Below are 13,463 nucleotides of genomic sequence, written 5' to 3' on the forward strand. Positions count from 1 at the left end.
TATTTTTAGTTTTTAATTTACATCTTGCTTTATGTTCATTTTAAACCACAAATGTTTGAAATGTTTATATGACTGAAACTGGTATTTTTCTACATAATATCTAGAAAAGTATTAAATCTCCCAATAGTTGATAACTCTAGTCAACTCTAATCAAAATTGGGCAGATAAAAGTCTAGACTTTCTGTATTTGATTTTATATTTAAAGTATCTACTCATACTCTGGTATATGATGCAAAGTGTGAATCTGAATTATTCATTTCCAGATTCCCACAATTTCCCCCGATTTTAATGTACTCACATTAAAAAATTCTTTTATTAAAAAATCATTCCTGGGACGCCTGGGTGGCTCAATCAGTTAAGCATCCGACTCTTGATTTCAGCTCAGATCATGATCTCACGGATGTGAGATCGAGTCCCACACTGGGCTCTGTGTTGGGCGTGGAGACTGCTTAAAATTCTCTTTCTACCTGTCCCTCTTCCCCTCCCTCGCTCACACATACTCTCTCTCTCTCAAAAAAAAAAAAACTCTCCTTCCTTTTATTCTTGTTTCTAAATAAAAAGTTTTACTGAAATATAATTTATACATTATGAAGTTCACCTGTTTATAAGTGCAGAATTCATTGGTTTTCAGTAATTTATAAAGGTGTGCAGACATTCAAATAATCTACTTTTAATATAATGTGAAATTGCATGTAACTTGCATTCACTCTCCTCTTCCGTTTTCTTAAGCAAACTGGCTCCAACTACCATCAAACATATATAACCTTCCAAAGATCTCTAGTGATCACAAACTCCTTTCTAATGTAAGAACACCACTTCTAATCACCTGAGTGGTGTTTCCATTAAACTTTCCTAAAATCTCACCTCTTGTAAAGTACGTTCCACAAGTTATTAACAATACATTTTGTTTTGTTTTGAAATTACAAAAGTAGTATGTACTAATTCCTGAAAACTTGAAACACAAATATAGCCTAGGTTATTCTAAGTATTGATGACATTTTTGTCTGAGAATGGTTACTTCCCATTTGAGTACAATTGGTAAGATACCAGGAATACTAGTAAAAAAGTGCTATGCAAGTTTGTAAGTCATTATAAAACTTCATTAACATATCGAAGATAAAATATTTTATTTAGACTAAAATTTTAGGCAAAATTTTGACATATTAAGCCATCCTCTCCATCATAAAAACTACGTCAGATTACAGTAACACTAAAATACGGGATATGTTTTATATTTTAAAAATCCCTTAGGTTGAGATGGCTTAATTATTTTGAGGTGCTGCCTTTAAACCCTTTTCTTTTCATTTTGTGAGCTTATTTTCAAAATGTGCTTCAGATAACATGAACAGCTATTATCAACGCTTACCTTTTTATGAGATGATAAAATCAAAATATCCTTTAAACCACCAAATGGTTTTACTAGGTTGTAAACTTCTTCTATAGAATATCCTTTATTAGGCAAATTAGAAATAAGTACCACACACATTTCCTCTGTTTCCTTCAAAACAAATTTAAAAGTTGACATTCAAATTTCTTTAACTGCTTCTATATTTACTTAAGTTTATGCTGCAGATCATTTGTTATGGTATTTAAACTGACTGCATTTAATACTAAATCTTATCATTTAAGAAGGCTGGTCCGAACCTCAAAAACAAAACAAAATGCAAATTTCCTCTCTTTAAGTACATAGCATAATTTCATTCATACCATGTGTCATCGAGTCAAAGCCTTTAGTTCTCTTTTTCAACCACTGTTTAAAAATACAAGTTTAAGGGGAGCCTGGCTGGCTTAGTCAGTGGAGCATGCAACTCTTGATCTTGGGGTTGTTAAGTTTGAGCCCCACACTGGGTATAGAGATTACTTAAAAAAAATTAAATCTTGGGGGGCGCCTGGGTGGCTCAGTTGGTTAAGCGTCCGACTTCGGCTCAGCTCATGATCTTACAGTCCACGAGTTCGAGCCCCACGTCGGACTCTGCCGACAGCTCAGAGCCTGGAGCCTGCTTCAGATTCTGTGTCCCCCTCTCTTTGCCCCTCCCCTGCTCATGCTCTTTCTCTCAAAAATAAATAAAAACATTAAAAAAGAAAAAAAAAACTATTTAAAAAAAATTAAATCTTGGGAGGCACCTGAGTAGCTCAGTGGGTTGAGCATCTGACTCTTGGTTTTGGCTGAGGTCATGATCTCAGAGTTCATGAGTTTGCACCCCACATTGGGCTCCGCACTGAGTATCAAACTCTCCTTGGGATTCTTTCTCCCTTCCCCACCCCTGCTCACACACACTCTCTCTCAAAATAAACTTTAAAAAATATGTAAACAAAAGCTTTAAAAAAAGCTAAAAATAATTAAAAAATAAAAATACAAGTGGGGCACCCGGGTGGCTCAGTTGATTGAGCATCCGACTTCGGCTCAGGTCATGATCTCATGGGTTCATGAGTTCCAACCCACATCAGTTCCAGCCCACATTGGGTTCGTTGCCTTCAGTGCACAGCTCACTTAGGATCCTCTGCCCTCCCCCGTCTCTGCCACTCCCTGCTCACGCTCTCTCTCTCAAAAATAAACATTAAAAAAAATAACAAAAATAAAAATACAACTTTAAAACACCAGTTTGTCTCTGACAACACCTCCATGCTCTGCCATTCCTGTGCCATGTTTTGCTAACATCTCCAACCTCCAAATCAGAGCATATCCTTTTATCTCGCCAAATAAAATGATCTTTTAGGCAATATTAAAAAACTTACCCCGTCTCTTAGGAACCTTTCCCTATAGCCCAATTCCCATTACAAAGTAAATAAATACTTTCATTTCTGCCTTCTCTCCTCTCGGATCTATTTTATTCTTCAAATGACTCTCATCAATGCCAATTTTTCCTTTAGTGAATGTTGAGAAAATCCCCAAAGGTATACTATAGTAAATTGGACAATCTGTAACTTTTCTTTTGAAAAATAAAAGGAGGGGGGTGTCAGGAAGTTATACTTTTTATAAGTAAGTTGAGAATGATTTTTAACTAGCACATCAATTGTGTTCATAAATGTTCCTTTTGAAGTCTTTAAGCCAATCTATTTGTGCTTTAAAATATCCTTCCTGAGGGGTGCCTGGGTGGCTCAGTCAGCTGGGCGGGCGACTTCGGCTCAGGTCACGATCTCGCGGTCCGTGAGTTCGAGCCCCGCGTCGGGCTCTGTGCTGACAGCTCAGAGCCTGGAGCCTGTTTCAGATTCTGTGTCTCCCTCTCTCTGACCCTCCCCCGTTCATGCTCTGTCTCTCTCTGTCTCAAAAATAAATAAACGTTAAAAAATAAAATAAAAATAAAAATAAATAAATAAAATATCCTTCCTGAAACATGGGTGCCTGTGTGGCTCAGTTGGTTGAGCATCTTGACTCTTGATTTCCCAGGGTAGTGGGATTGGGCCCTGTGTCCAGCTCTGCCTAGGATGCTTTCTCTCTCTGCCCCTCTCCCCACCTTGTGTTCCCGCTCAAAAAAAGAAAAAAAACAAAAAAACAAAAAAAAAACTTCCTGAAACAACAGTAAGATACATACCACTTAGTTACTACTTGAAGAATGAATCTACCAGTCAAAAATAAACTTAATGCTTAGCACCTGAATGATCTCAAGACCTTAACCAGTAAAATCTAAATTAACAGGATTTTAATACATTCATAATGACAAATGTTAACCACAGGAAAACAATAAAGCAAACTTTATGCCCTCAAATAAAATCTCAAATTCCACTCGCTATTCTAAAAACACACAGAACTGGTATTCTAAATATTAACTTATCTCCTATTTGCTTCTAAAAAAACAGACTTCAAAAAATTCTACTGGTTCTAATTACACCACTGGTTTTTCTACTCAAAAGCCCATTTTGGCCTAACTTTTTTTTCTCAGTGAAAGGTAAACCTCAAAAACATGTACCTTTATTAATAATCTGCACCTAAATTTTTATGACTTATTTTGCAACTCAAACCCTATCTAAAAAGTCACAAATGATAGATTTTTCACCATGCCAAATCCTGTACATTTTTTACTGGGTTTACAATAAGAAAACCATATTGTGTCAAAATTTCCTAAGCTTTTAAATAATAAGTAAAATATAAAAACTGACCTTGTTGACTTGTTCATTTTCTGTGGCCTCCACAGCAGCTTCTTAAGATACAAAATAAAGTAAGAATTCATGCAGATATATTTTATCAAGTTCTCACTTTTTCCACATTGGATTAAATAGTAACTGCATAGAAGTGTACACAACTGACAAAATACTAGAAAATTTAAGGAAGCAGCTACAGAATTAACAATGGTTTTTAAATTAATATGTTTCATTTTATTCCCTCTAAGAGCAAAACTTCAGAATAATCAAGAGACGGGTGTAGATCTGAATCACAATATTTTAAATTTCACTTAAGTATGAACCTCGTATTTAAAAAAATATATTGGGGGGCCTGGGTGGCTCAGTCGGTTAAGCGTCCGACTTCGGCTCAGGTCACGATCTCGCGGTCCGTGAGTTCGAGCCCCGCGTCGGGCTCTGTGCTGACTGCTCAGAGCCTGGAGCCTGTTTCAGATTCTGTGTCTCCCTCTCTCTCTGACCCTCCCCCGTTCATGCTCTGTCTCTCTCTGTCTCAAAAATAAATAAACGTTAAAAAAATAAATAAATAAAAATAAAAAAATATATTAACTATATCTGACACAAAATTAAATACCCTATTTTCTTCTAATTTAATCTTCCATCTTTAAACATAAGAGAACAAAATAAAATTTTTATTGACCTACCTGAAACCGTTTCTTTAGCACTATTTTCAGTGGCTTTGACTTCCACACTGGTCTTTATTTCAGAGTTTTCTGCATGAAATAGTCTGCTTTAATAGTCTAGAAAAGCATACTAATATAATTAAACTAATGAATCTAAACAGGAGCTTAAATTGTCACGTAAGTTTCCTTAGGCTGACCTTATTTAGGTCAGAGCTAAGACAGGTTTTCTTTGAAAAACAACAAAACAATCCCTTTCAAGATTTTAAGGCAATAATTTCAAAATACACTCTAAACGTACACCTAGAAGATGTAAAGAAAGCACTAAAAGAAAGCATTTCAAGCTTACCTGGTACAATGACAGGTTTGTTGGTGTCTTTGTTTTTGACAATGCCAGCCTTTTTGACTTCTAGAGACTTCTTTCCACTAGATTTTGCTTTTAAAAGTAGAAGTGAACTATTATTCTAGGGACCTGTTCAATCACTTAGCATGTTTCATACTAACACGTAGAAGTAATTTAGTCCAACATTATAAAAGCAGTTCTTTTCCATGTATTTATTATTCCCACTTATATCTGTTTACCAGTAAGATTAAAAGCAAATTTAAAATGAGATACAGTTCTTACTGATGGTCAGTAATGAGCCACAGATTTATCCCCCCAGTGGTAGAAGCACATCATGATCACACATAAAAAAATCGTATTTCATAATTTGTACAAAGGTTCTTTAACATTAGTCTATATGGGGTGCCTGGGTAGTTTAGTCGGTTAAGTGTCCAACTTCAGCTCAGGACATGATCTCGCAGTTCATGAGTTTGAGACCCCACATCTCTCTGTGCTGACACAGCTCAGAGCCTGAAGCCTGCTTTGGATTCTGTGTCTCCCTCTCCCCCCTTGCCCACTCACACTCTCTCTCTCTCTCAAAATAAATAAAAAACCACTTTTTAAAAATAAAATAAAATAATTCTATATATTAATAAACAGGTCATATTAGTTTCAACATGTTACATTCCTTTCTTTATGGAGGAAACACATTCTTTTTACAGGGTAAGAAAAATCTTTTCTGGAGTAACAAATAGAAAAATATATAAGGTAGGGAAGGTAATATGAAGTGACAGCTCTAAAAACTGAGAAAATAAAGATTAAACAATTTGTAGGGGGAAGTGACAGAGCAACCTGTAATCACAGAGCTGTTAAAAATGCTTCCAATACAGGGGCACCTGGGTGGTTCAATCGGTTGAGCATCAGGCGTGGGTTCAAGCCCTGCATTGGGCTCTGTGCTGATGGTGCAGAGACTGCTTGGGATTCCCTCTCTCCCCCTCTCTCTGCCCCTCCTGTCTGCACGCACGCTCTCTCTCTCTCGCTCTCAAAATAGACAAATAAACTTAAAAAAAAAAAAAGTTTCTTACACAAAAATGTATCTGCAATGCACACACTGCCAAGGATCAATATACCAAAAACTCAAAGTCCCATTACATGTCAGGTTTTAAATATTAAATAAGTATGTACTAAACTTTTCAAGATGTTATTAGATACTACAAATTATAGGAGTATAAAGCTTGCTTTTGATATTATGTTTGTTATATTCTCTAAGGCAAGAAGAACTTAATAAAACCTCTCCTTCCCAATAGTCTTACCTGTTTTGACTGAAGCTTTATTACCTTTAGCAGCTACTGTTACCACAGATTTTACAGAACCAGCTGATTTCCCTAAATAACAAAAGTTATAGTCAAAATTGATTTAATTGGTATCAACGATCCCCAAAGAACTTCATAAAGAATATGAGTGACAGAACATTTTATCCCAAAAACATAATGGTATCATCTTTGGGGCACAGGTCATTTTCTAAATCTAGCAAGGATGATAATTCCTTCAGGAGAAAAAAAAAAAAAATCAGTAAAATTAGAATTCATCTCTCCAATGACGTACTGAAAAATAGCATTCAGGCAAGTTAAATAAATCTCTCAACGTGTGGATCAACTAACTGCCAAGGATACAGAAACAATCCCAAGTGTCTGCGTAGCTCAGTTGGTTAAGTGTCTGACTCTTTTTTTAAAACAAAATTTTTTTTTTTTAACGTTTATTTTTGAGACAGAGAGAGACAGAGCGTGAACAGGGGAGGGGCAGAGAGAGAGGGAGACAGAGAATCCGAAACAGGCTCCAGGCTCTGAGCTGTCAGCACAGAGCCCGACGCGGGGCTCGAACTCACAGACCGCGAGATCATGACCTGAGCCGAAGTCGGACACTTAACCGACCAAGCCACCCAGGCGTCCCAAGTGTCTGACTCTTGGTTTCAGCTTAGGTCATAATCACAAGGTTCATGGGATAGAGTCCCACATCAGGGTCTGTGCTGACAGCAGGAAGTCTGTTTGGAATTCATTCATTCTCTCTCTCCCTCTATACCTCTGCCTCTTCCCCCCTCCCCAACCTTGCACCCACTCTCTCTCACAAAATAAACAAATACTAAAAAAAAAAAATCCCATAATGCTTTTAATGGTTCCACAAGCAGTTATAATTAGGGTCTCCCAGCTCAAGCTTACTTGGATTCCAGTTGATTGAAAAGCATTGAAGAATACCTACAATCATGGCTAGGCTACATTAAGATTGCTATGACTCATACCTAGTGCGCTCTATGTGAACAGGACTATTTAAATTATTCTGACCTTTTATACATACACATTACTGTTGCTTTTCTTCAAGGATGATGTGTAAAGACTGTGATCATCAAAGCGGCACTGAAAAGATCACCAGAGAACAAATCCCTTTCCATTCAGAGAGCAACAGGAGGTTTAGCTCTGAAAACTAGGATCCATTAACTACCAAGGTTGCATTATGAGGAAAAAGCCCAGAATCAGAAGTCAGTAGATTAAGGGGCGTCTGGATGGTTCACTCAGTTAAGCATCTGACTTCAGCTCAGGTCATGATCTCACAGTTCATGAGTCGAACCCTGTATCAGGCTCTGTGCTGATAGCTCAGAGCCTGGACCCTGCTTTGGATTCTGTCTCCCTCACTCTCTGTCCCTCCCCTGCTCACGTTCTGTCTCTATCAAAAATAAATAAACGTTAGAAAAAAAAAAAAGTCATGGGGCGCCTGGGTGGCTCAGTCGGTTGAGCAGCCGACTTCAGCTCAGGTCATGTCTCGCGGTCTGTGAGTTCGAGCTGCAGGTCGGGCTCTGTGCTGACAGCTCAGAGCCTAGACACTGCTTCAGATTCTGTGTCTCCCTCTCTCTCTGCGCCCCCCTGCTCATGCTCTGTCTCTCTGTCAAAAATAAAAATTAAAAAAAAAAAAAAAAAAAAAAAAAAAAGTCAGTAGATCAAGTTGACTTCCAAATTAAATTGTTAAGTCTTAGGGGGCCTGGGTGGCTCAGCAGGTTAAGCGTCCGACTCTTCGTTTTGGCTCAGGTCATGATCTCATGTTTCATGAGTTTCAGGCCGGTGGCAGGCTCCAGCTGCTTGTGTGGAGCCTGCTTAGGATTCTCTCTCTCTCTCTCTCTCTCTCTCTCTCTCTCTCTCTCTTCTCTCTCTTTGACCCCCGCCAAATAAATAAATAAACTTAAAAAAACTGTTAAGTCTTAGTCTTAGGGCATGAATCAATTTCTGTGCACATTTGCCCATTTATAAACAAGGGTGGCAAATGCCATGATTACTTTACAGAACCCTTGTGAGAACATGATCGTGCTTTTGAGAAGTTACCATACAAATAAAACAATTATAGATATGCACAAAAATCAACTGAAATAGTTTACAAATTCACCCTTTATATCCAAATACAGACCCTAACCATTGCTCAAAAAGATTAATACCAATACTTATAAAGTATCACCTAACTAGTCATTTCTTAGTCAATCTCAAATTGTGACACACTGAGCCCCAAAGAGCCCTTACGTAATTCTTTCACTATCCCTATATTATAACAGGTCAATCCACTTTATTACTTCTGGCTGGGTTATCAGAACTTAAGGGAGAAAAAATGTAGAATTAATTTCCAACAGTTAAGGAGTGGCTAAGCAGCTTTAACACCCATTCCCTCCAAGTCTCCACCAAAACTCCCATAAACTCACTCTCAAAGCAATATCGAACTGTTGAGTAAATAAATGCATCCTCAAAACAAGACTTCCAGCTTCCTGACCCACTCAGATTATTGCTTTGAAGAAACTATTCTATGAAAATTCTGGCTCTACCACTAACAATGGTATTTCCCAACTACAACCTGCTTCCTTTCTACCATTATAGAGAAGATAATTTAATATACTGATCTCTATCCGTTTAAAAAGATGACCCTAAACTAACCAACATTTAATAGAAAGGAGAACTAGAGAGGATAATAATAGAAGAGAAAAAAATAATTAAAACCCACTATAGTCCAAAAAAACTGAAAACATAATTTGCTGTTATCAGAGTTATTTTACAAAAGAAAGTAAACCAGAGAGAAGACTTCAAAAAAAAGAGGGGAATTATCTCTAATATTCATCATGAGAAAGTTTCCCAATTATCTTATTTTACTAATTACTACAAAGAAGGAGCATATCTACTAAATCTCTTTCTCAGAATTTCTAGGTGACTATAAATTTAAAAAAATTAGTATACACCCAGCAAATATTATGTCGTATGAAATCCAAGATAAGTAATTTAAAGTTAACTAATATGTCTAGAATTCTAGTAAAAAACATACCTGAAGATTTATTTACTTTGGTTCCAGATGTCTTAACTTGTCCAGTTTTGGCTAGTAAGAAAAATATATCAAAGACACATTACAAATAATATCACATAGATTTAGGAAAGACCTAACCTGGCAATGACTGAAAAAACACTGTAAGAAACATCCTTATACTCATCTTTGTATACTTGTGGAACTATATAGGTAAATTGTGAGATATGGAGGTGATGAGAAAAAAGGCAAATATTTCAATTTTAACTATATTAAATTGCCCTCCATGAAGTCTGTACCAACTGATATTCCCATCAATAGCCCATGACAGTGGAGCTTCCATTACCACACATAGTAGATAAGTTACTAACCACTCAAAACTGAAATGTAAACTGGTATGGTTTAATTTTTATTTTTTTAAATAGGAGTCAAGTTGTGTTAATTTTCACATGTTGAATTCAACACTGTATTTTTCTCTGTGATCTGCTATTCAAAATATTCGCTAACTTATCTTTTGGGTTGTTGAGGTTTTTCTCATTTGTTAAGAGATCTTTATATATTAAGAAAATTCATCTGGGGGCGCCTGGGTGGCTCAATCAGTTAAGCATCAGACTTCAGCTCAGGTCATAATCTCATGGTTCAGGAGTTTGGGCCCTGACATCAGGCTCTCTGCTGTCAGCACGGAACCTGCTTCAGATCATCTGTCTCCCACTCTCTCTGCCCCTCTCCTGCTCATACTCGCAAGCACATGCGCTCTCTCTCTCAAAAATGAATAAATAAACATTAAAAAAAAGAAGAAGAAAATTCATCTGTATCATACAGGTAACAATTTTTTAAAAGTTATGCAAAATACTTAGGTAAAAATACTTTTTATGTAATCAAATGTTTTCCTGATAGGGAAGGAAGTCCTCCCTCTGAAATTTAAAAAAAAAAACAAAAACAAAAAACTCCACATTTTCTTTCAATACTTTAATTACCACCTTATGTATCACACTAAATCTTTGATCCATCTACATTTTCCATTAAAGTACTTTACTTTTACAAAGTGGCTAGTTAACTTAATGAATAACTAAGGAATAATTCCTTGCTAATTAAAAATATTATCATAATGATTTACTGATGCTCCATCTGATCTGGGGACTATTTCTAGATTCTTTCTGTACTACTGACCTTTTGTCTATTTGTGCAACTACATGAAACTATTTTGAAACTTTACCTTTGTAAGGCATTTTATCTGTAACTTTTAACAATGATTTTCTTTTCAGTTTTTCTTTCCTTTGTAATATGTATTAATACATTAGTGCTAGTCTGTCCTAATCACTCTTCCTTTGCAGAATTTTCTCGTCCACTCTGTATTATTTATATATAAACAATTAGTTCATCAGGCTTAAAAATCTTAATGGCTGGGCACACCTGGATCACTCAGTTAAGCATCCAACTCAATTTCGGCTCAGGTCATGATCTCACAGTTTGTGAGATCAAGACCAGCATCAGGCTGGGAGCACTGAGAGCACAGAGCCTGCTTGGTATTCTCTCTCCCCTCCCCTCTCCCCCCCAACAACATAGTAAACTTTAAAAGAAAATAAAAATCTTAATGGTTGTGTGACACCTATACTTGAATTTAAAAAGATCTTACTGGCGTTTTTACTGGGTTCGTAACATTTATTTTCTTTTAGGTTTATTTGTTTTGAGAGGGGGAGAGAGCACAAGTGGGGCAGGGCCAGGGAGACAGAGAATCTCAAGCAGGCGCCACACTGTCAGCGTAGAGTCCAATGTAGGGCTCAAACCCACGAATCATGGGATCATGACCTGAGCAGAAATCAAAAGTAGGACACTCAACAGACTGAGCCATCCAGGCGCCCCATAACATTTATGTTCTAATATAAGAAAACAGGCACATTATAATGCTGAAAGGCTTTCTATCAAAGAATAAACGGTTTTCTCACTTAATCATTATTTTATGCCATTCAGTAGTATTTTAAAATTTTCCTTTCATATCTTTTGTACTTTTTATTATTGTAAATGGAACGTTTTATTAGATTACATGTAAGTGGTTATTCTTTCTACATAATAAAACAATTGAAACCTTATATTAATAAGGTGGCTAATTAGTGAGAGACAGAGTATGAGCAGAGGAGAGGCAGAAAGAGAGGGAGAGAATCCCAAGCCAACTCCATGCTCAGCTCGCAGCCCGACATCAGGCTCGATCTTGAGAACCAGGAGATCATGACTAGAGCCAAAATCAAGAGTTGGACACTTCACCAACTGAGCCACCCAGATGCCCCCTTTTTATTTTTTGCTTTTTAGATTTAACAGCATTTCAGTAGACTCTCTTAGGTTTTCCGTAATACATGCATATTTGCAAATAATAATGTTGTAACATACTCAAATTTTTACGCCTCTTGACTTTGCACTGGCTAGTGACTATTAGGGTTAAAACAATATTTATGTTAATCGATAGAACTGATGATGAGTATCCCTTCCTTTGTTCCCTTAATGGAGACATTTCTACTAGCCTCACTATTAAACATATGCTGCCTTTTGACTTGATGTATGTGTATGTTCATATGAATATGAGCCAAAGTATATACACACAAAACACTATCATATTAAGAAAGCAGTTGCCTACTTTAAGAATTTTTTTGTTTTTGTTTTTTTTGTTTTTTGTTTTTCTTTTTTTTTTTTTTAAACGTTTTATTTATTTTTGAGACAGGGAGAGACAGAGCATGAACGGGGGAGGGTCAGAGAGAGAGGGAGACACAGAATCTGAAACAGGCTCCAGGTTCTGAGCAGTCAGCACAGAGCCCGATGCAGGGCTCGAACTCACGGACAGTGAGATCGTGACCTGAGCCCAAGTCGGATGCTTAACCGACTGAGCCACCCAGGTGCCCCAAAATTTTTTTGTTTTTTGATGCTTAGGAGTGGATGTTGAATTCTACCAATATCAATCTCAGCATTTATCTTTCTCTATTTAATCTGGCGAGCAATTTTAACAGATCTCTTAATTTTGAAACACTTTTAAATTTCTGATGCGGTACCTTCTTGGGCATAGCATATTATTCACTTAATGTGCTCACAGCCTCTATATGCTAAAATTTTATTTAAAATTTTACATCAATACTCTTAAATGAAATTGTTCTGTAGTTTTAATTTATTATGATAGCTTTATCACAGCATTTAAAAACATTTAATTTTGAGGGGCGCCTGGGTGGCTCAGTCAGTTAAGCATCTGACTTCGGCTCAGGCCATGATTTCATGGTTTGTGGGTTCGAGCCCCACGTTGGGCTCTGTGCTGACAGCTTGGGGCCTGGAGCCTGCTTCAAATTCTGTGTCTCCCTTTCTCTGCCCCTCCCCTGCTTGAACTCTCTCTCTCTCTCTCAAAAATAAATAAAACATTAAAAAAAGAAATTAAAAAAACACTTAACTTTTTATTTGAAGACAACTGTAAATTCACAAGCAGTTGTAAGAAATAATACAGAAAGATCCCATACACCCTTCACCCAGTTTCCCCTGATGGTAATATCTGGCATAACTACATGCTATATCACAAACAGTAAACTGACATTAATACAATTACCAACATTTTCCCAGTTCTACACATTCATTAATGTGTATTTAGTGCTATGAAATTCTGTCATATACATGTAGATTACTGTGACCATGAGTTAAGATACAGAAAGCTCCATCACAAGGATCTTTCTTACCACCTACTTATAGAAATAGCCACCTGCCTCACTCCTCAATCTGACAACCACAAATCTATTCTCTATGAGACCCATTTTTTTCATCATTCAGTGTAATTCCCCTGCAATCCATCCGAGTGCTGCATGTATCAACAGTTTGTTCCTTTTTATTGCTGAGTAGTATTCCATGCTACAGATACCTCACAATTTAACCATTCACCCACTGAAGGACTTTTGACTTATTTCCAGTTTTTGGCTATTACAAATAAAGATGCTTCTGACAAAATTCAGCCTCCATTCTTGACTAAAACCCTCAACAAAGTAGGGATAGATGAAACATACCTCAACATCATAAAGGCCATATACAAAGATCCACAAGTAATGTCATCCTCAATGGGG

The 13,463-nt window shown here is 36.8% G+C and overlaps 1 protein-coding gene and 1 long non-coding RNA gene across 11 annotated transcripts in view; one reads left to right on the forward strand and one right to left on the reverse strand.

Annotated features, from left to right (window-relative positions):
* Positions 1 to 13,463, reverse strand: part of ZNF638 (zinc finger protein 638) — a 138,269-nt gene that overhangs the window by 26,678 nt on the left and 98,128 nt on the right. For 7 of the 10 annotated variants that reach the window (XR_013554681.2, XM_060658184.3, XM_060658140.3 and 4 more), the window contains 6 exons: positions 9,406 to 9,456; positions 6,372 to 6,443; positions 5,086 to 5,172; positions 4,761 to 4,829; positions 4,099 to 4,139; positions 1,367 to 1,498 (listed from right to left, as the gene is read on the reverse strand). Coding sequence is in view for 9 of the 10 variants with exons in the window: in XM_060658184.3 (XP_060514167.1) it covers positions 1,367 to 1,498; positions 4,099 to 4,139; positions 4,761 to 4,829; positions 5,086 to 5,172; positions 6,372 to 6,443; positions 9,406 to 9,456 (452 nt within the window). In the remaining variant the exon portion in view is untranslated. The remainder of the gene's footprint in view (positions 1 to 1,366; positions 1,499 to 4,098; positions 4,140 to 4,760; positions 4,830 to 5,085; positions 5,173 to 6,371; positions 6,444 to 9,405; positions 9,457 to 13,463) is intronic. The other 3 variants (XM_060658150.3, XM_060658198.3, XM_060658193.3) reach the window with 3 other exon arrangements.
* LOC145715361 (uncharacterized) lies at positions 6,661 to 7,239 on the forward strand. The gene is made up of 2 exons (XR_014137413.1): positions 6,661 to 6,761; positions 7,002 to 7,239. It is a non-coding gene; the product is annotated as an uncharacterized LOC145715361 (long non-coding RNA).

This window comes from Panthera onca, chromosome A3 (assembly GCF_046562875.1).
Source record: "Panthera onca isolate mPanOnc1 chromosome A3, mPanOnc1 haplotype 2, whole genome shotgun sequence".
Lineage (NCBI taxonomy): Eukaryota > Metazoa > Chordata > Mammalia > Carnivora > Felidae > Panthera > Panthera onca.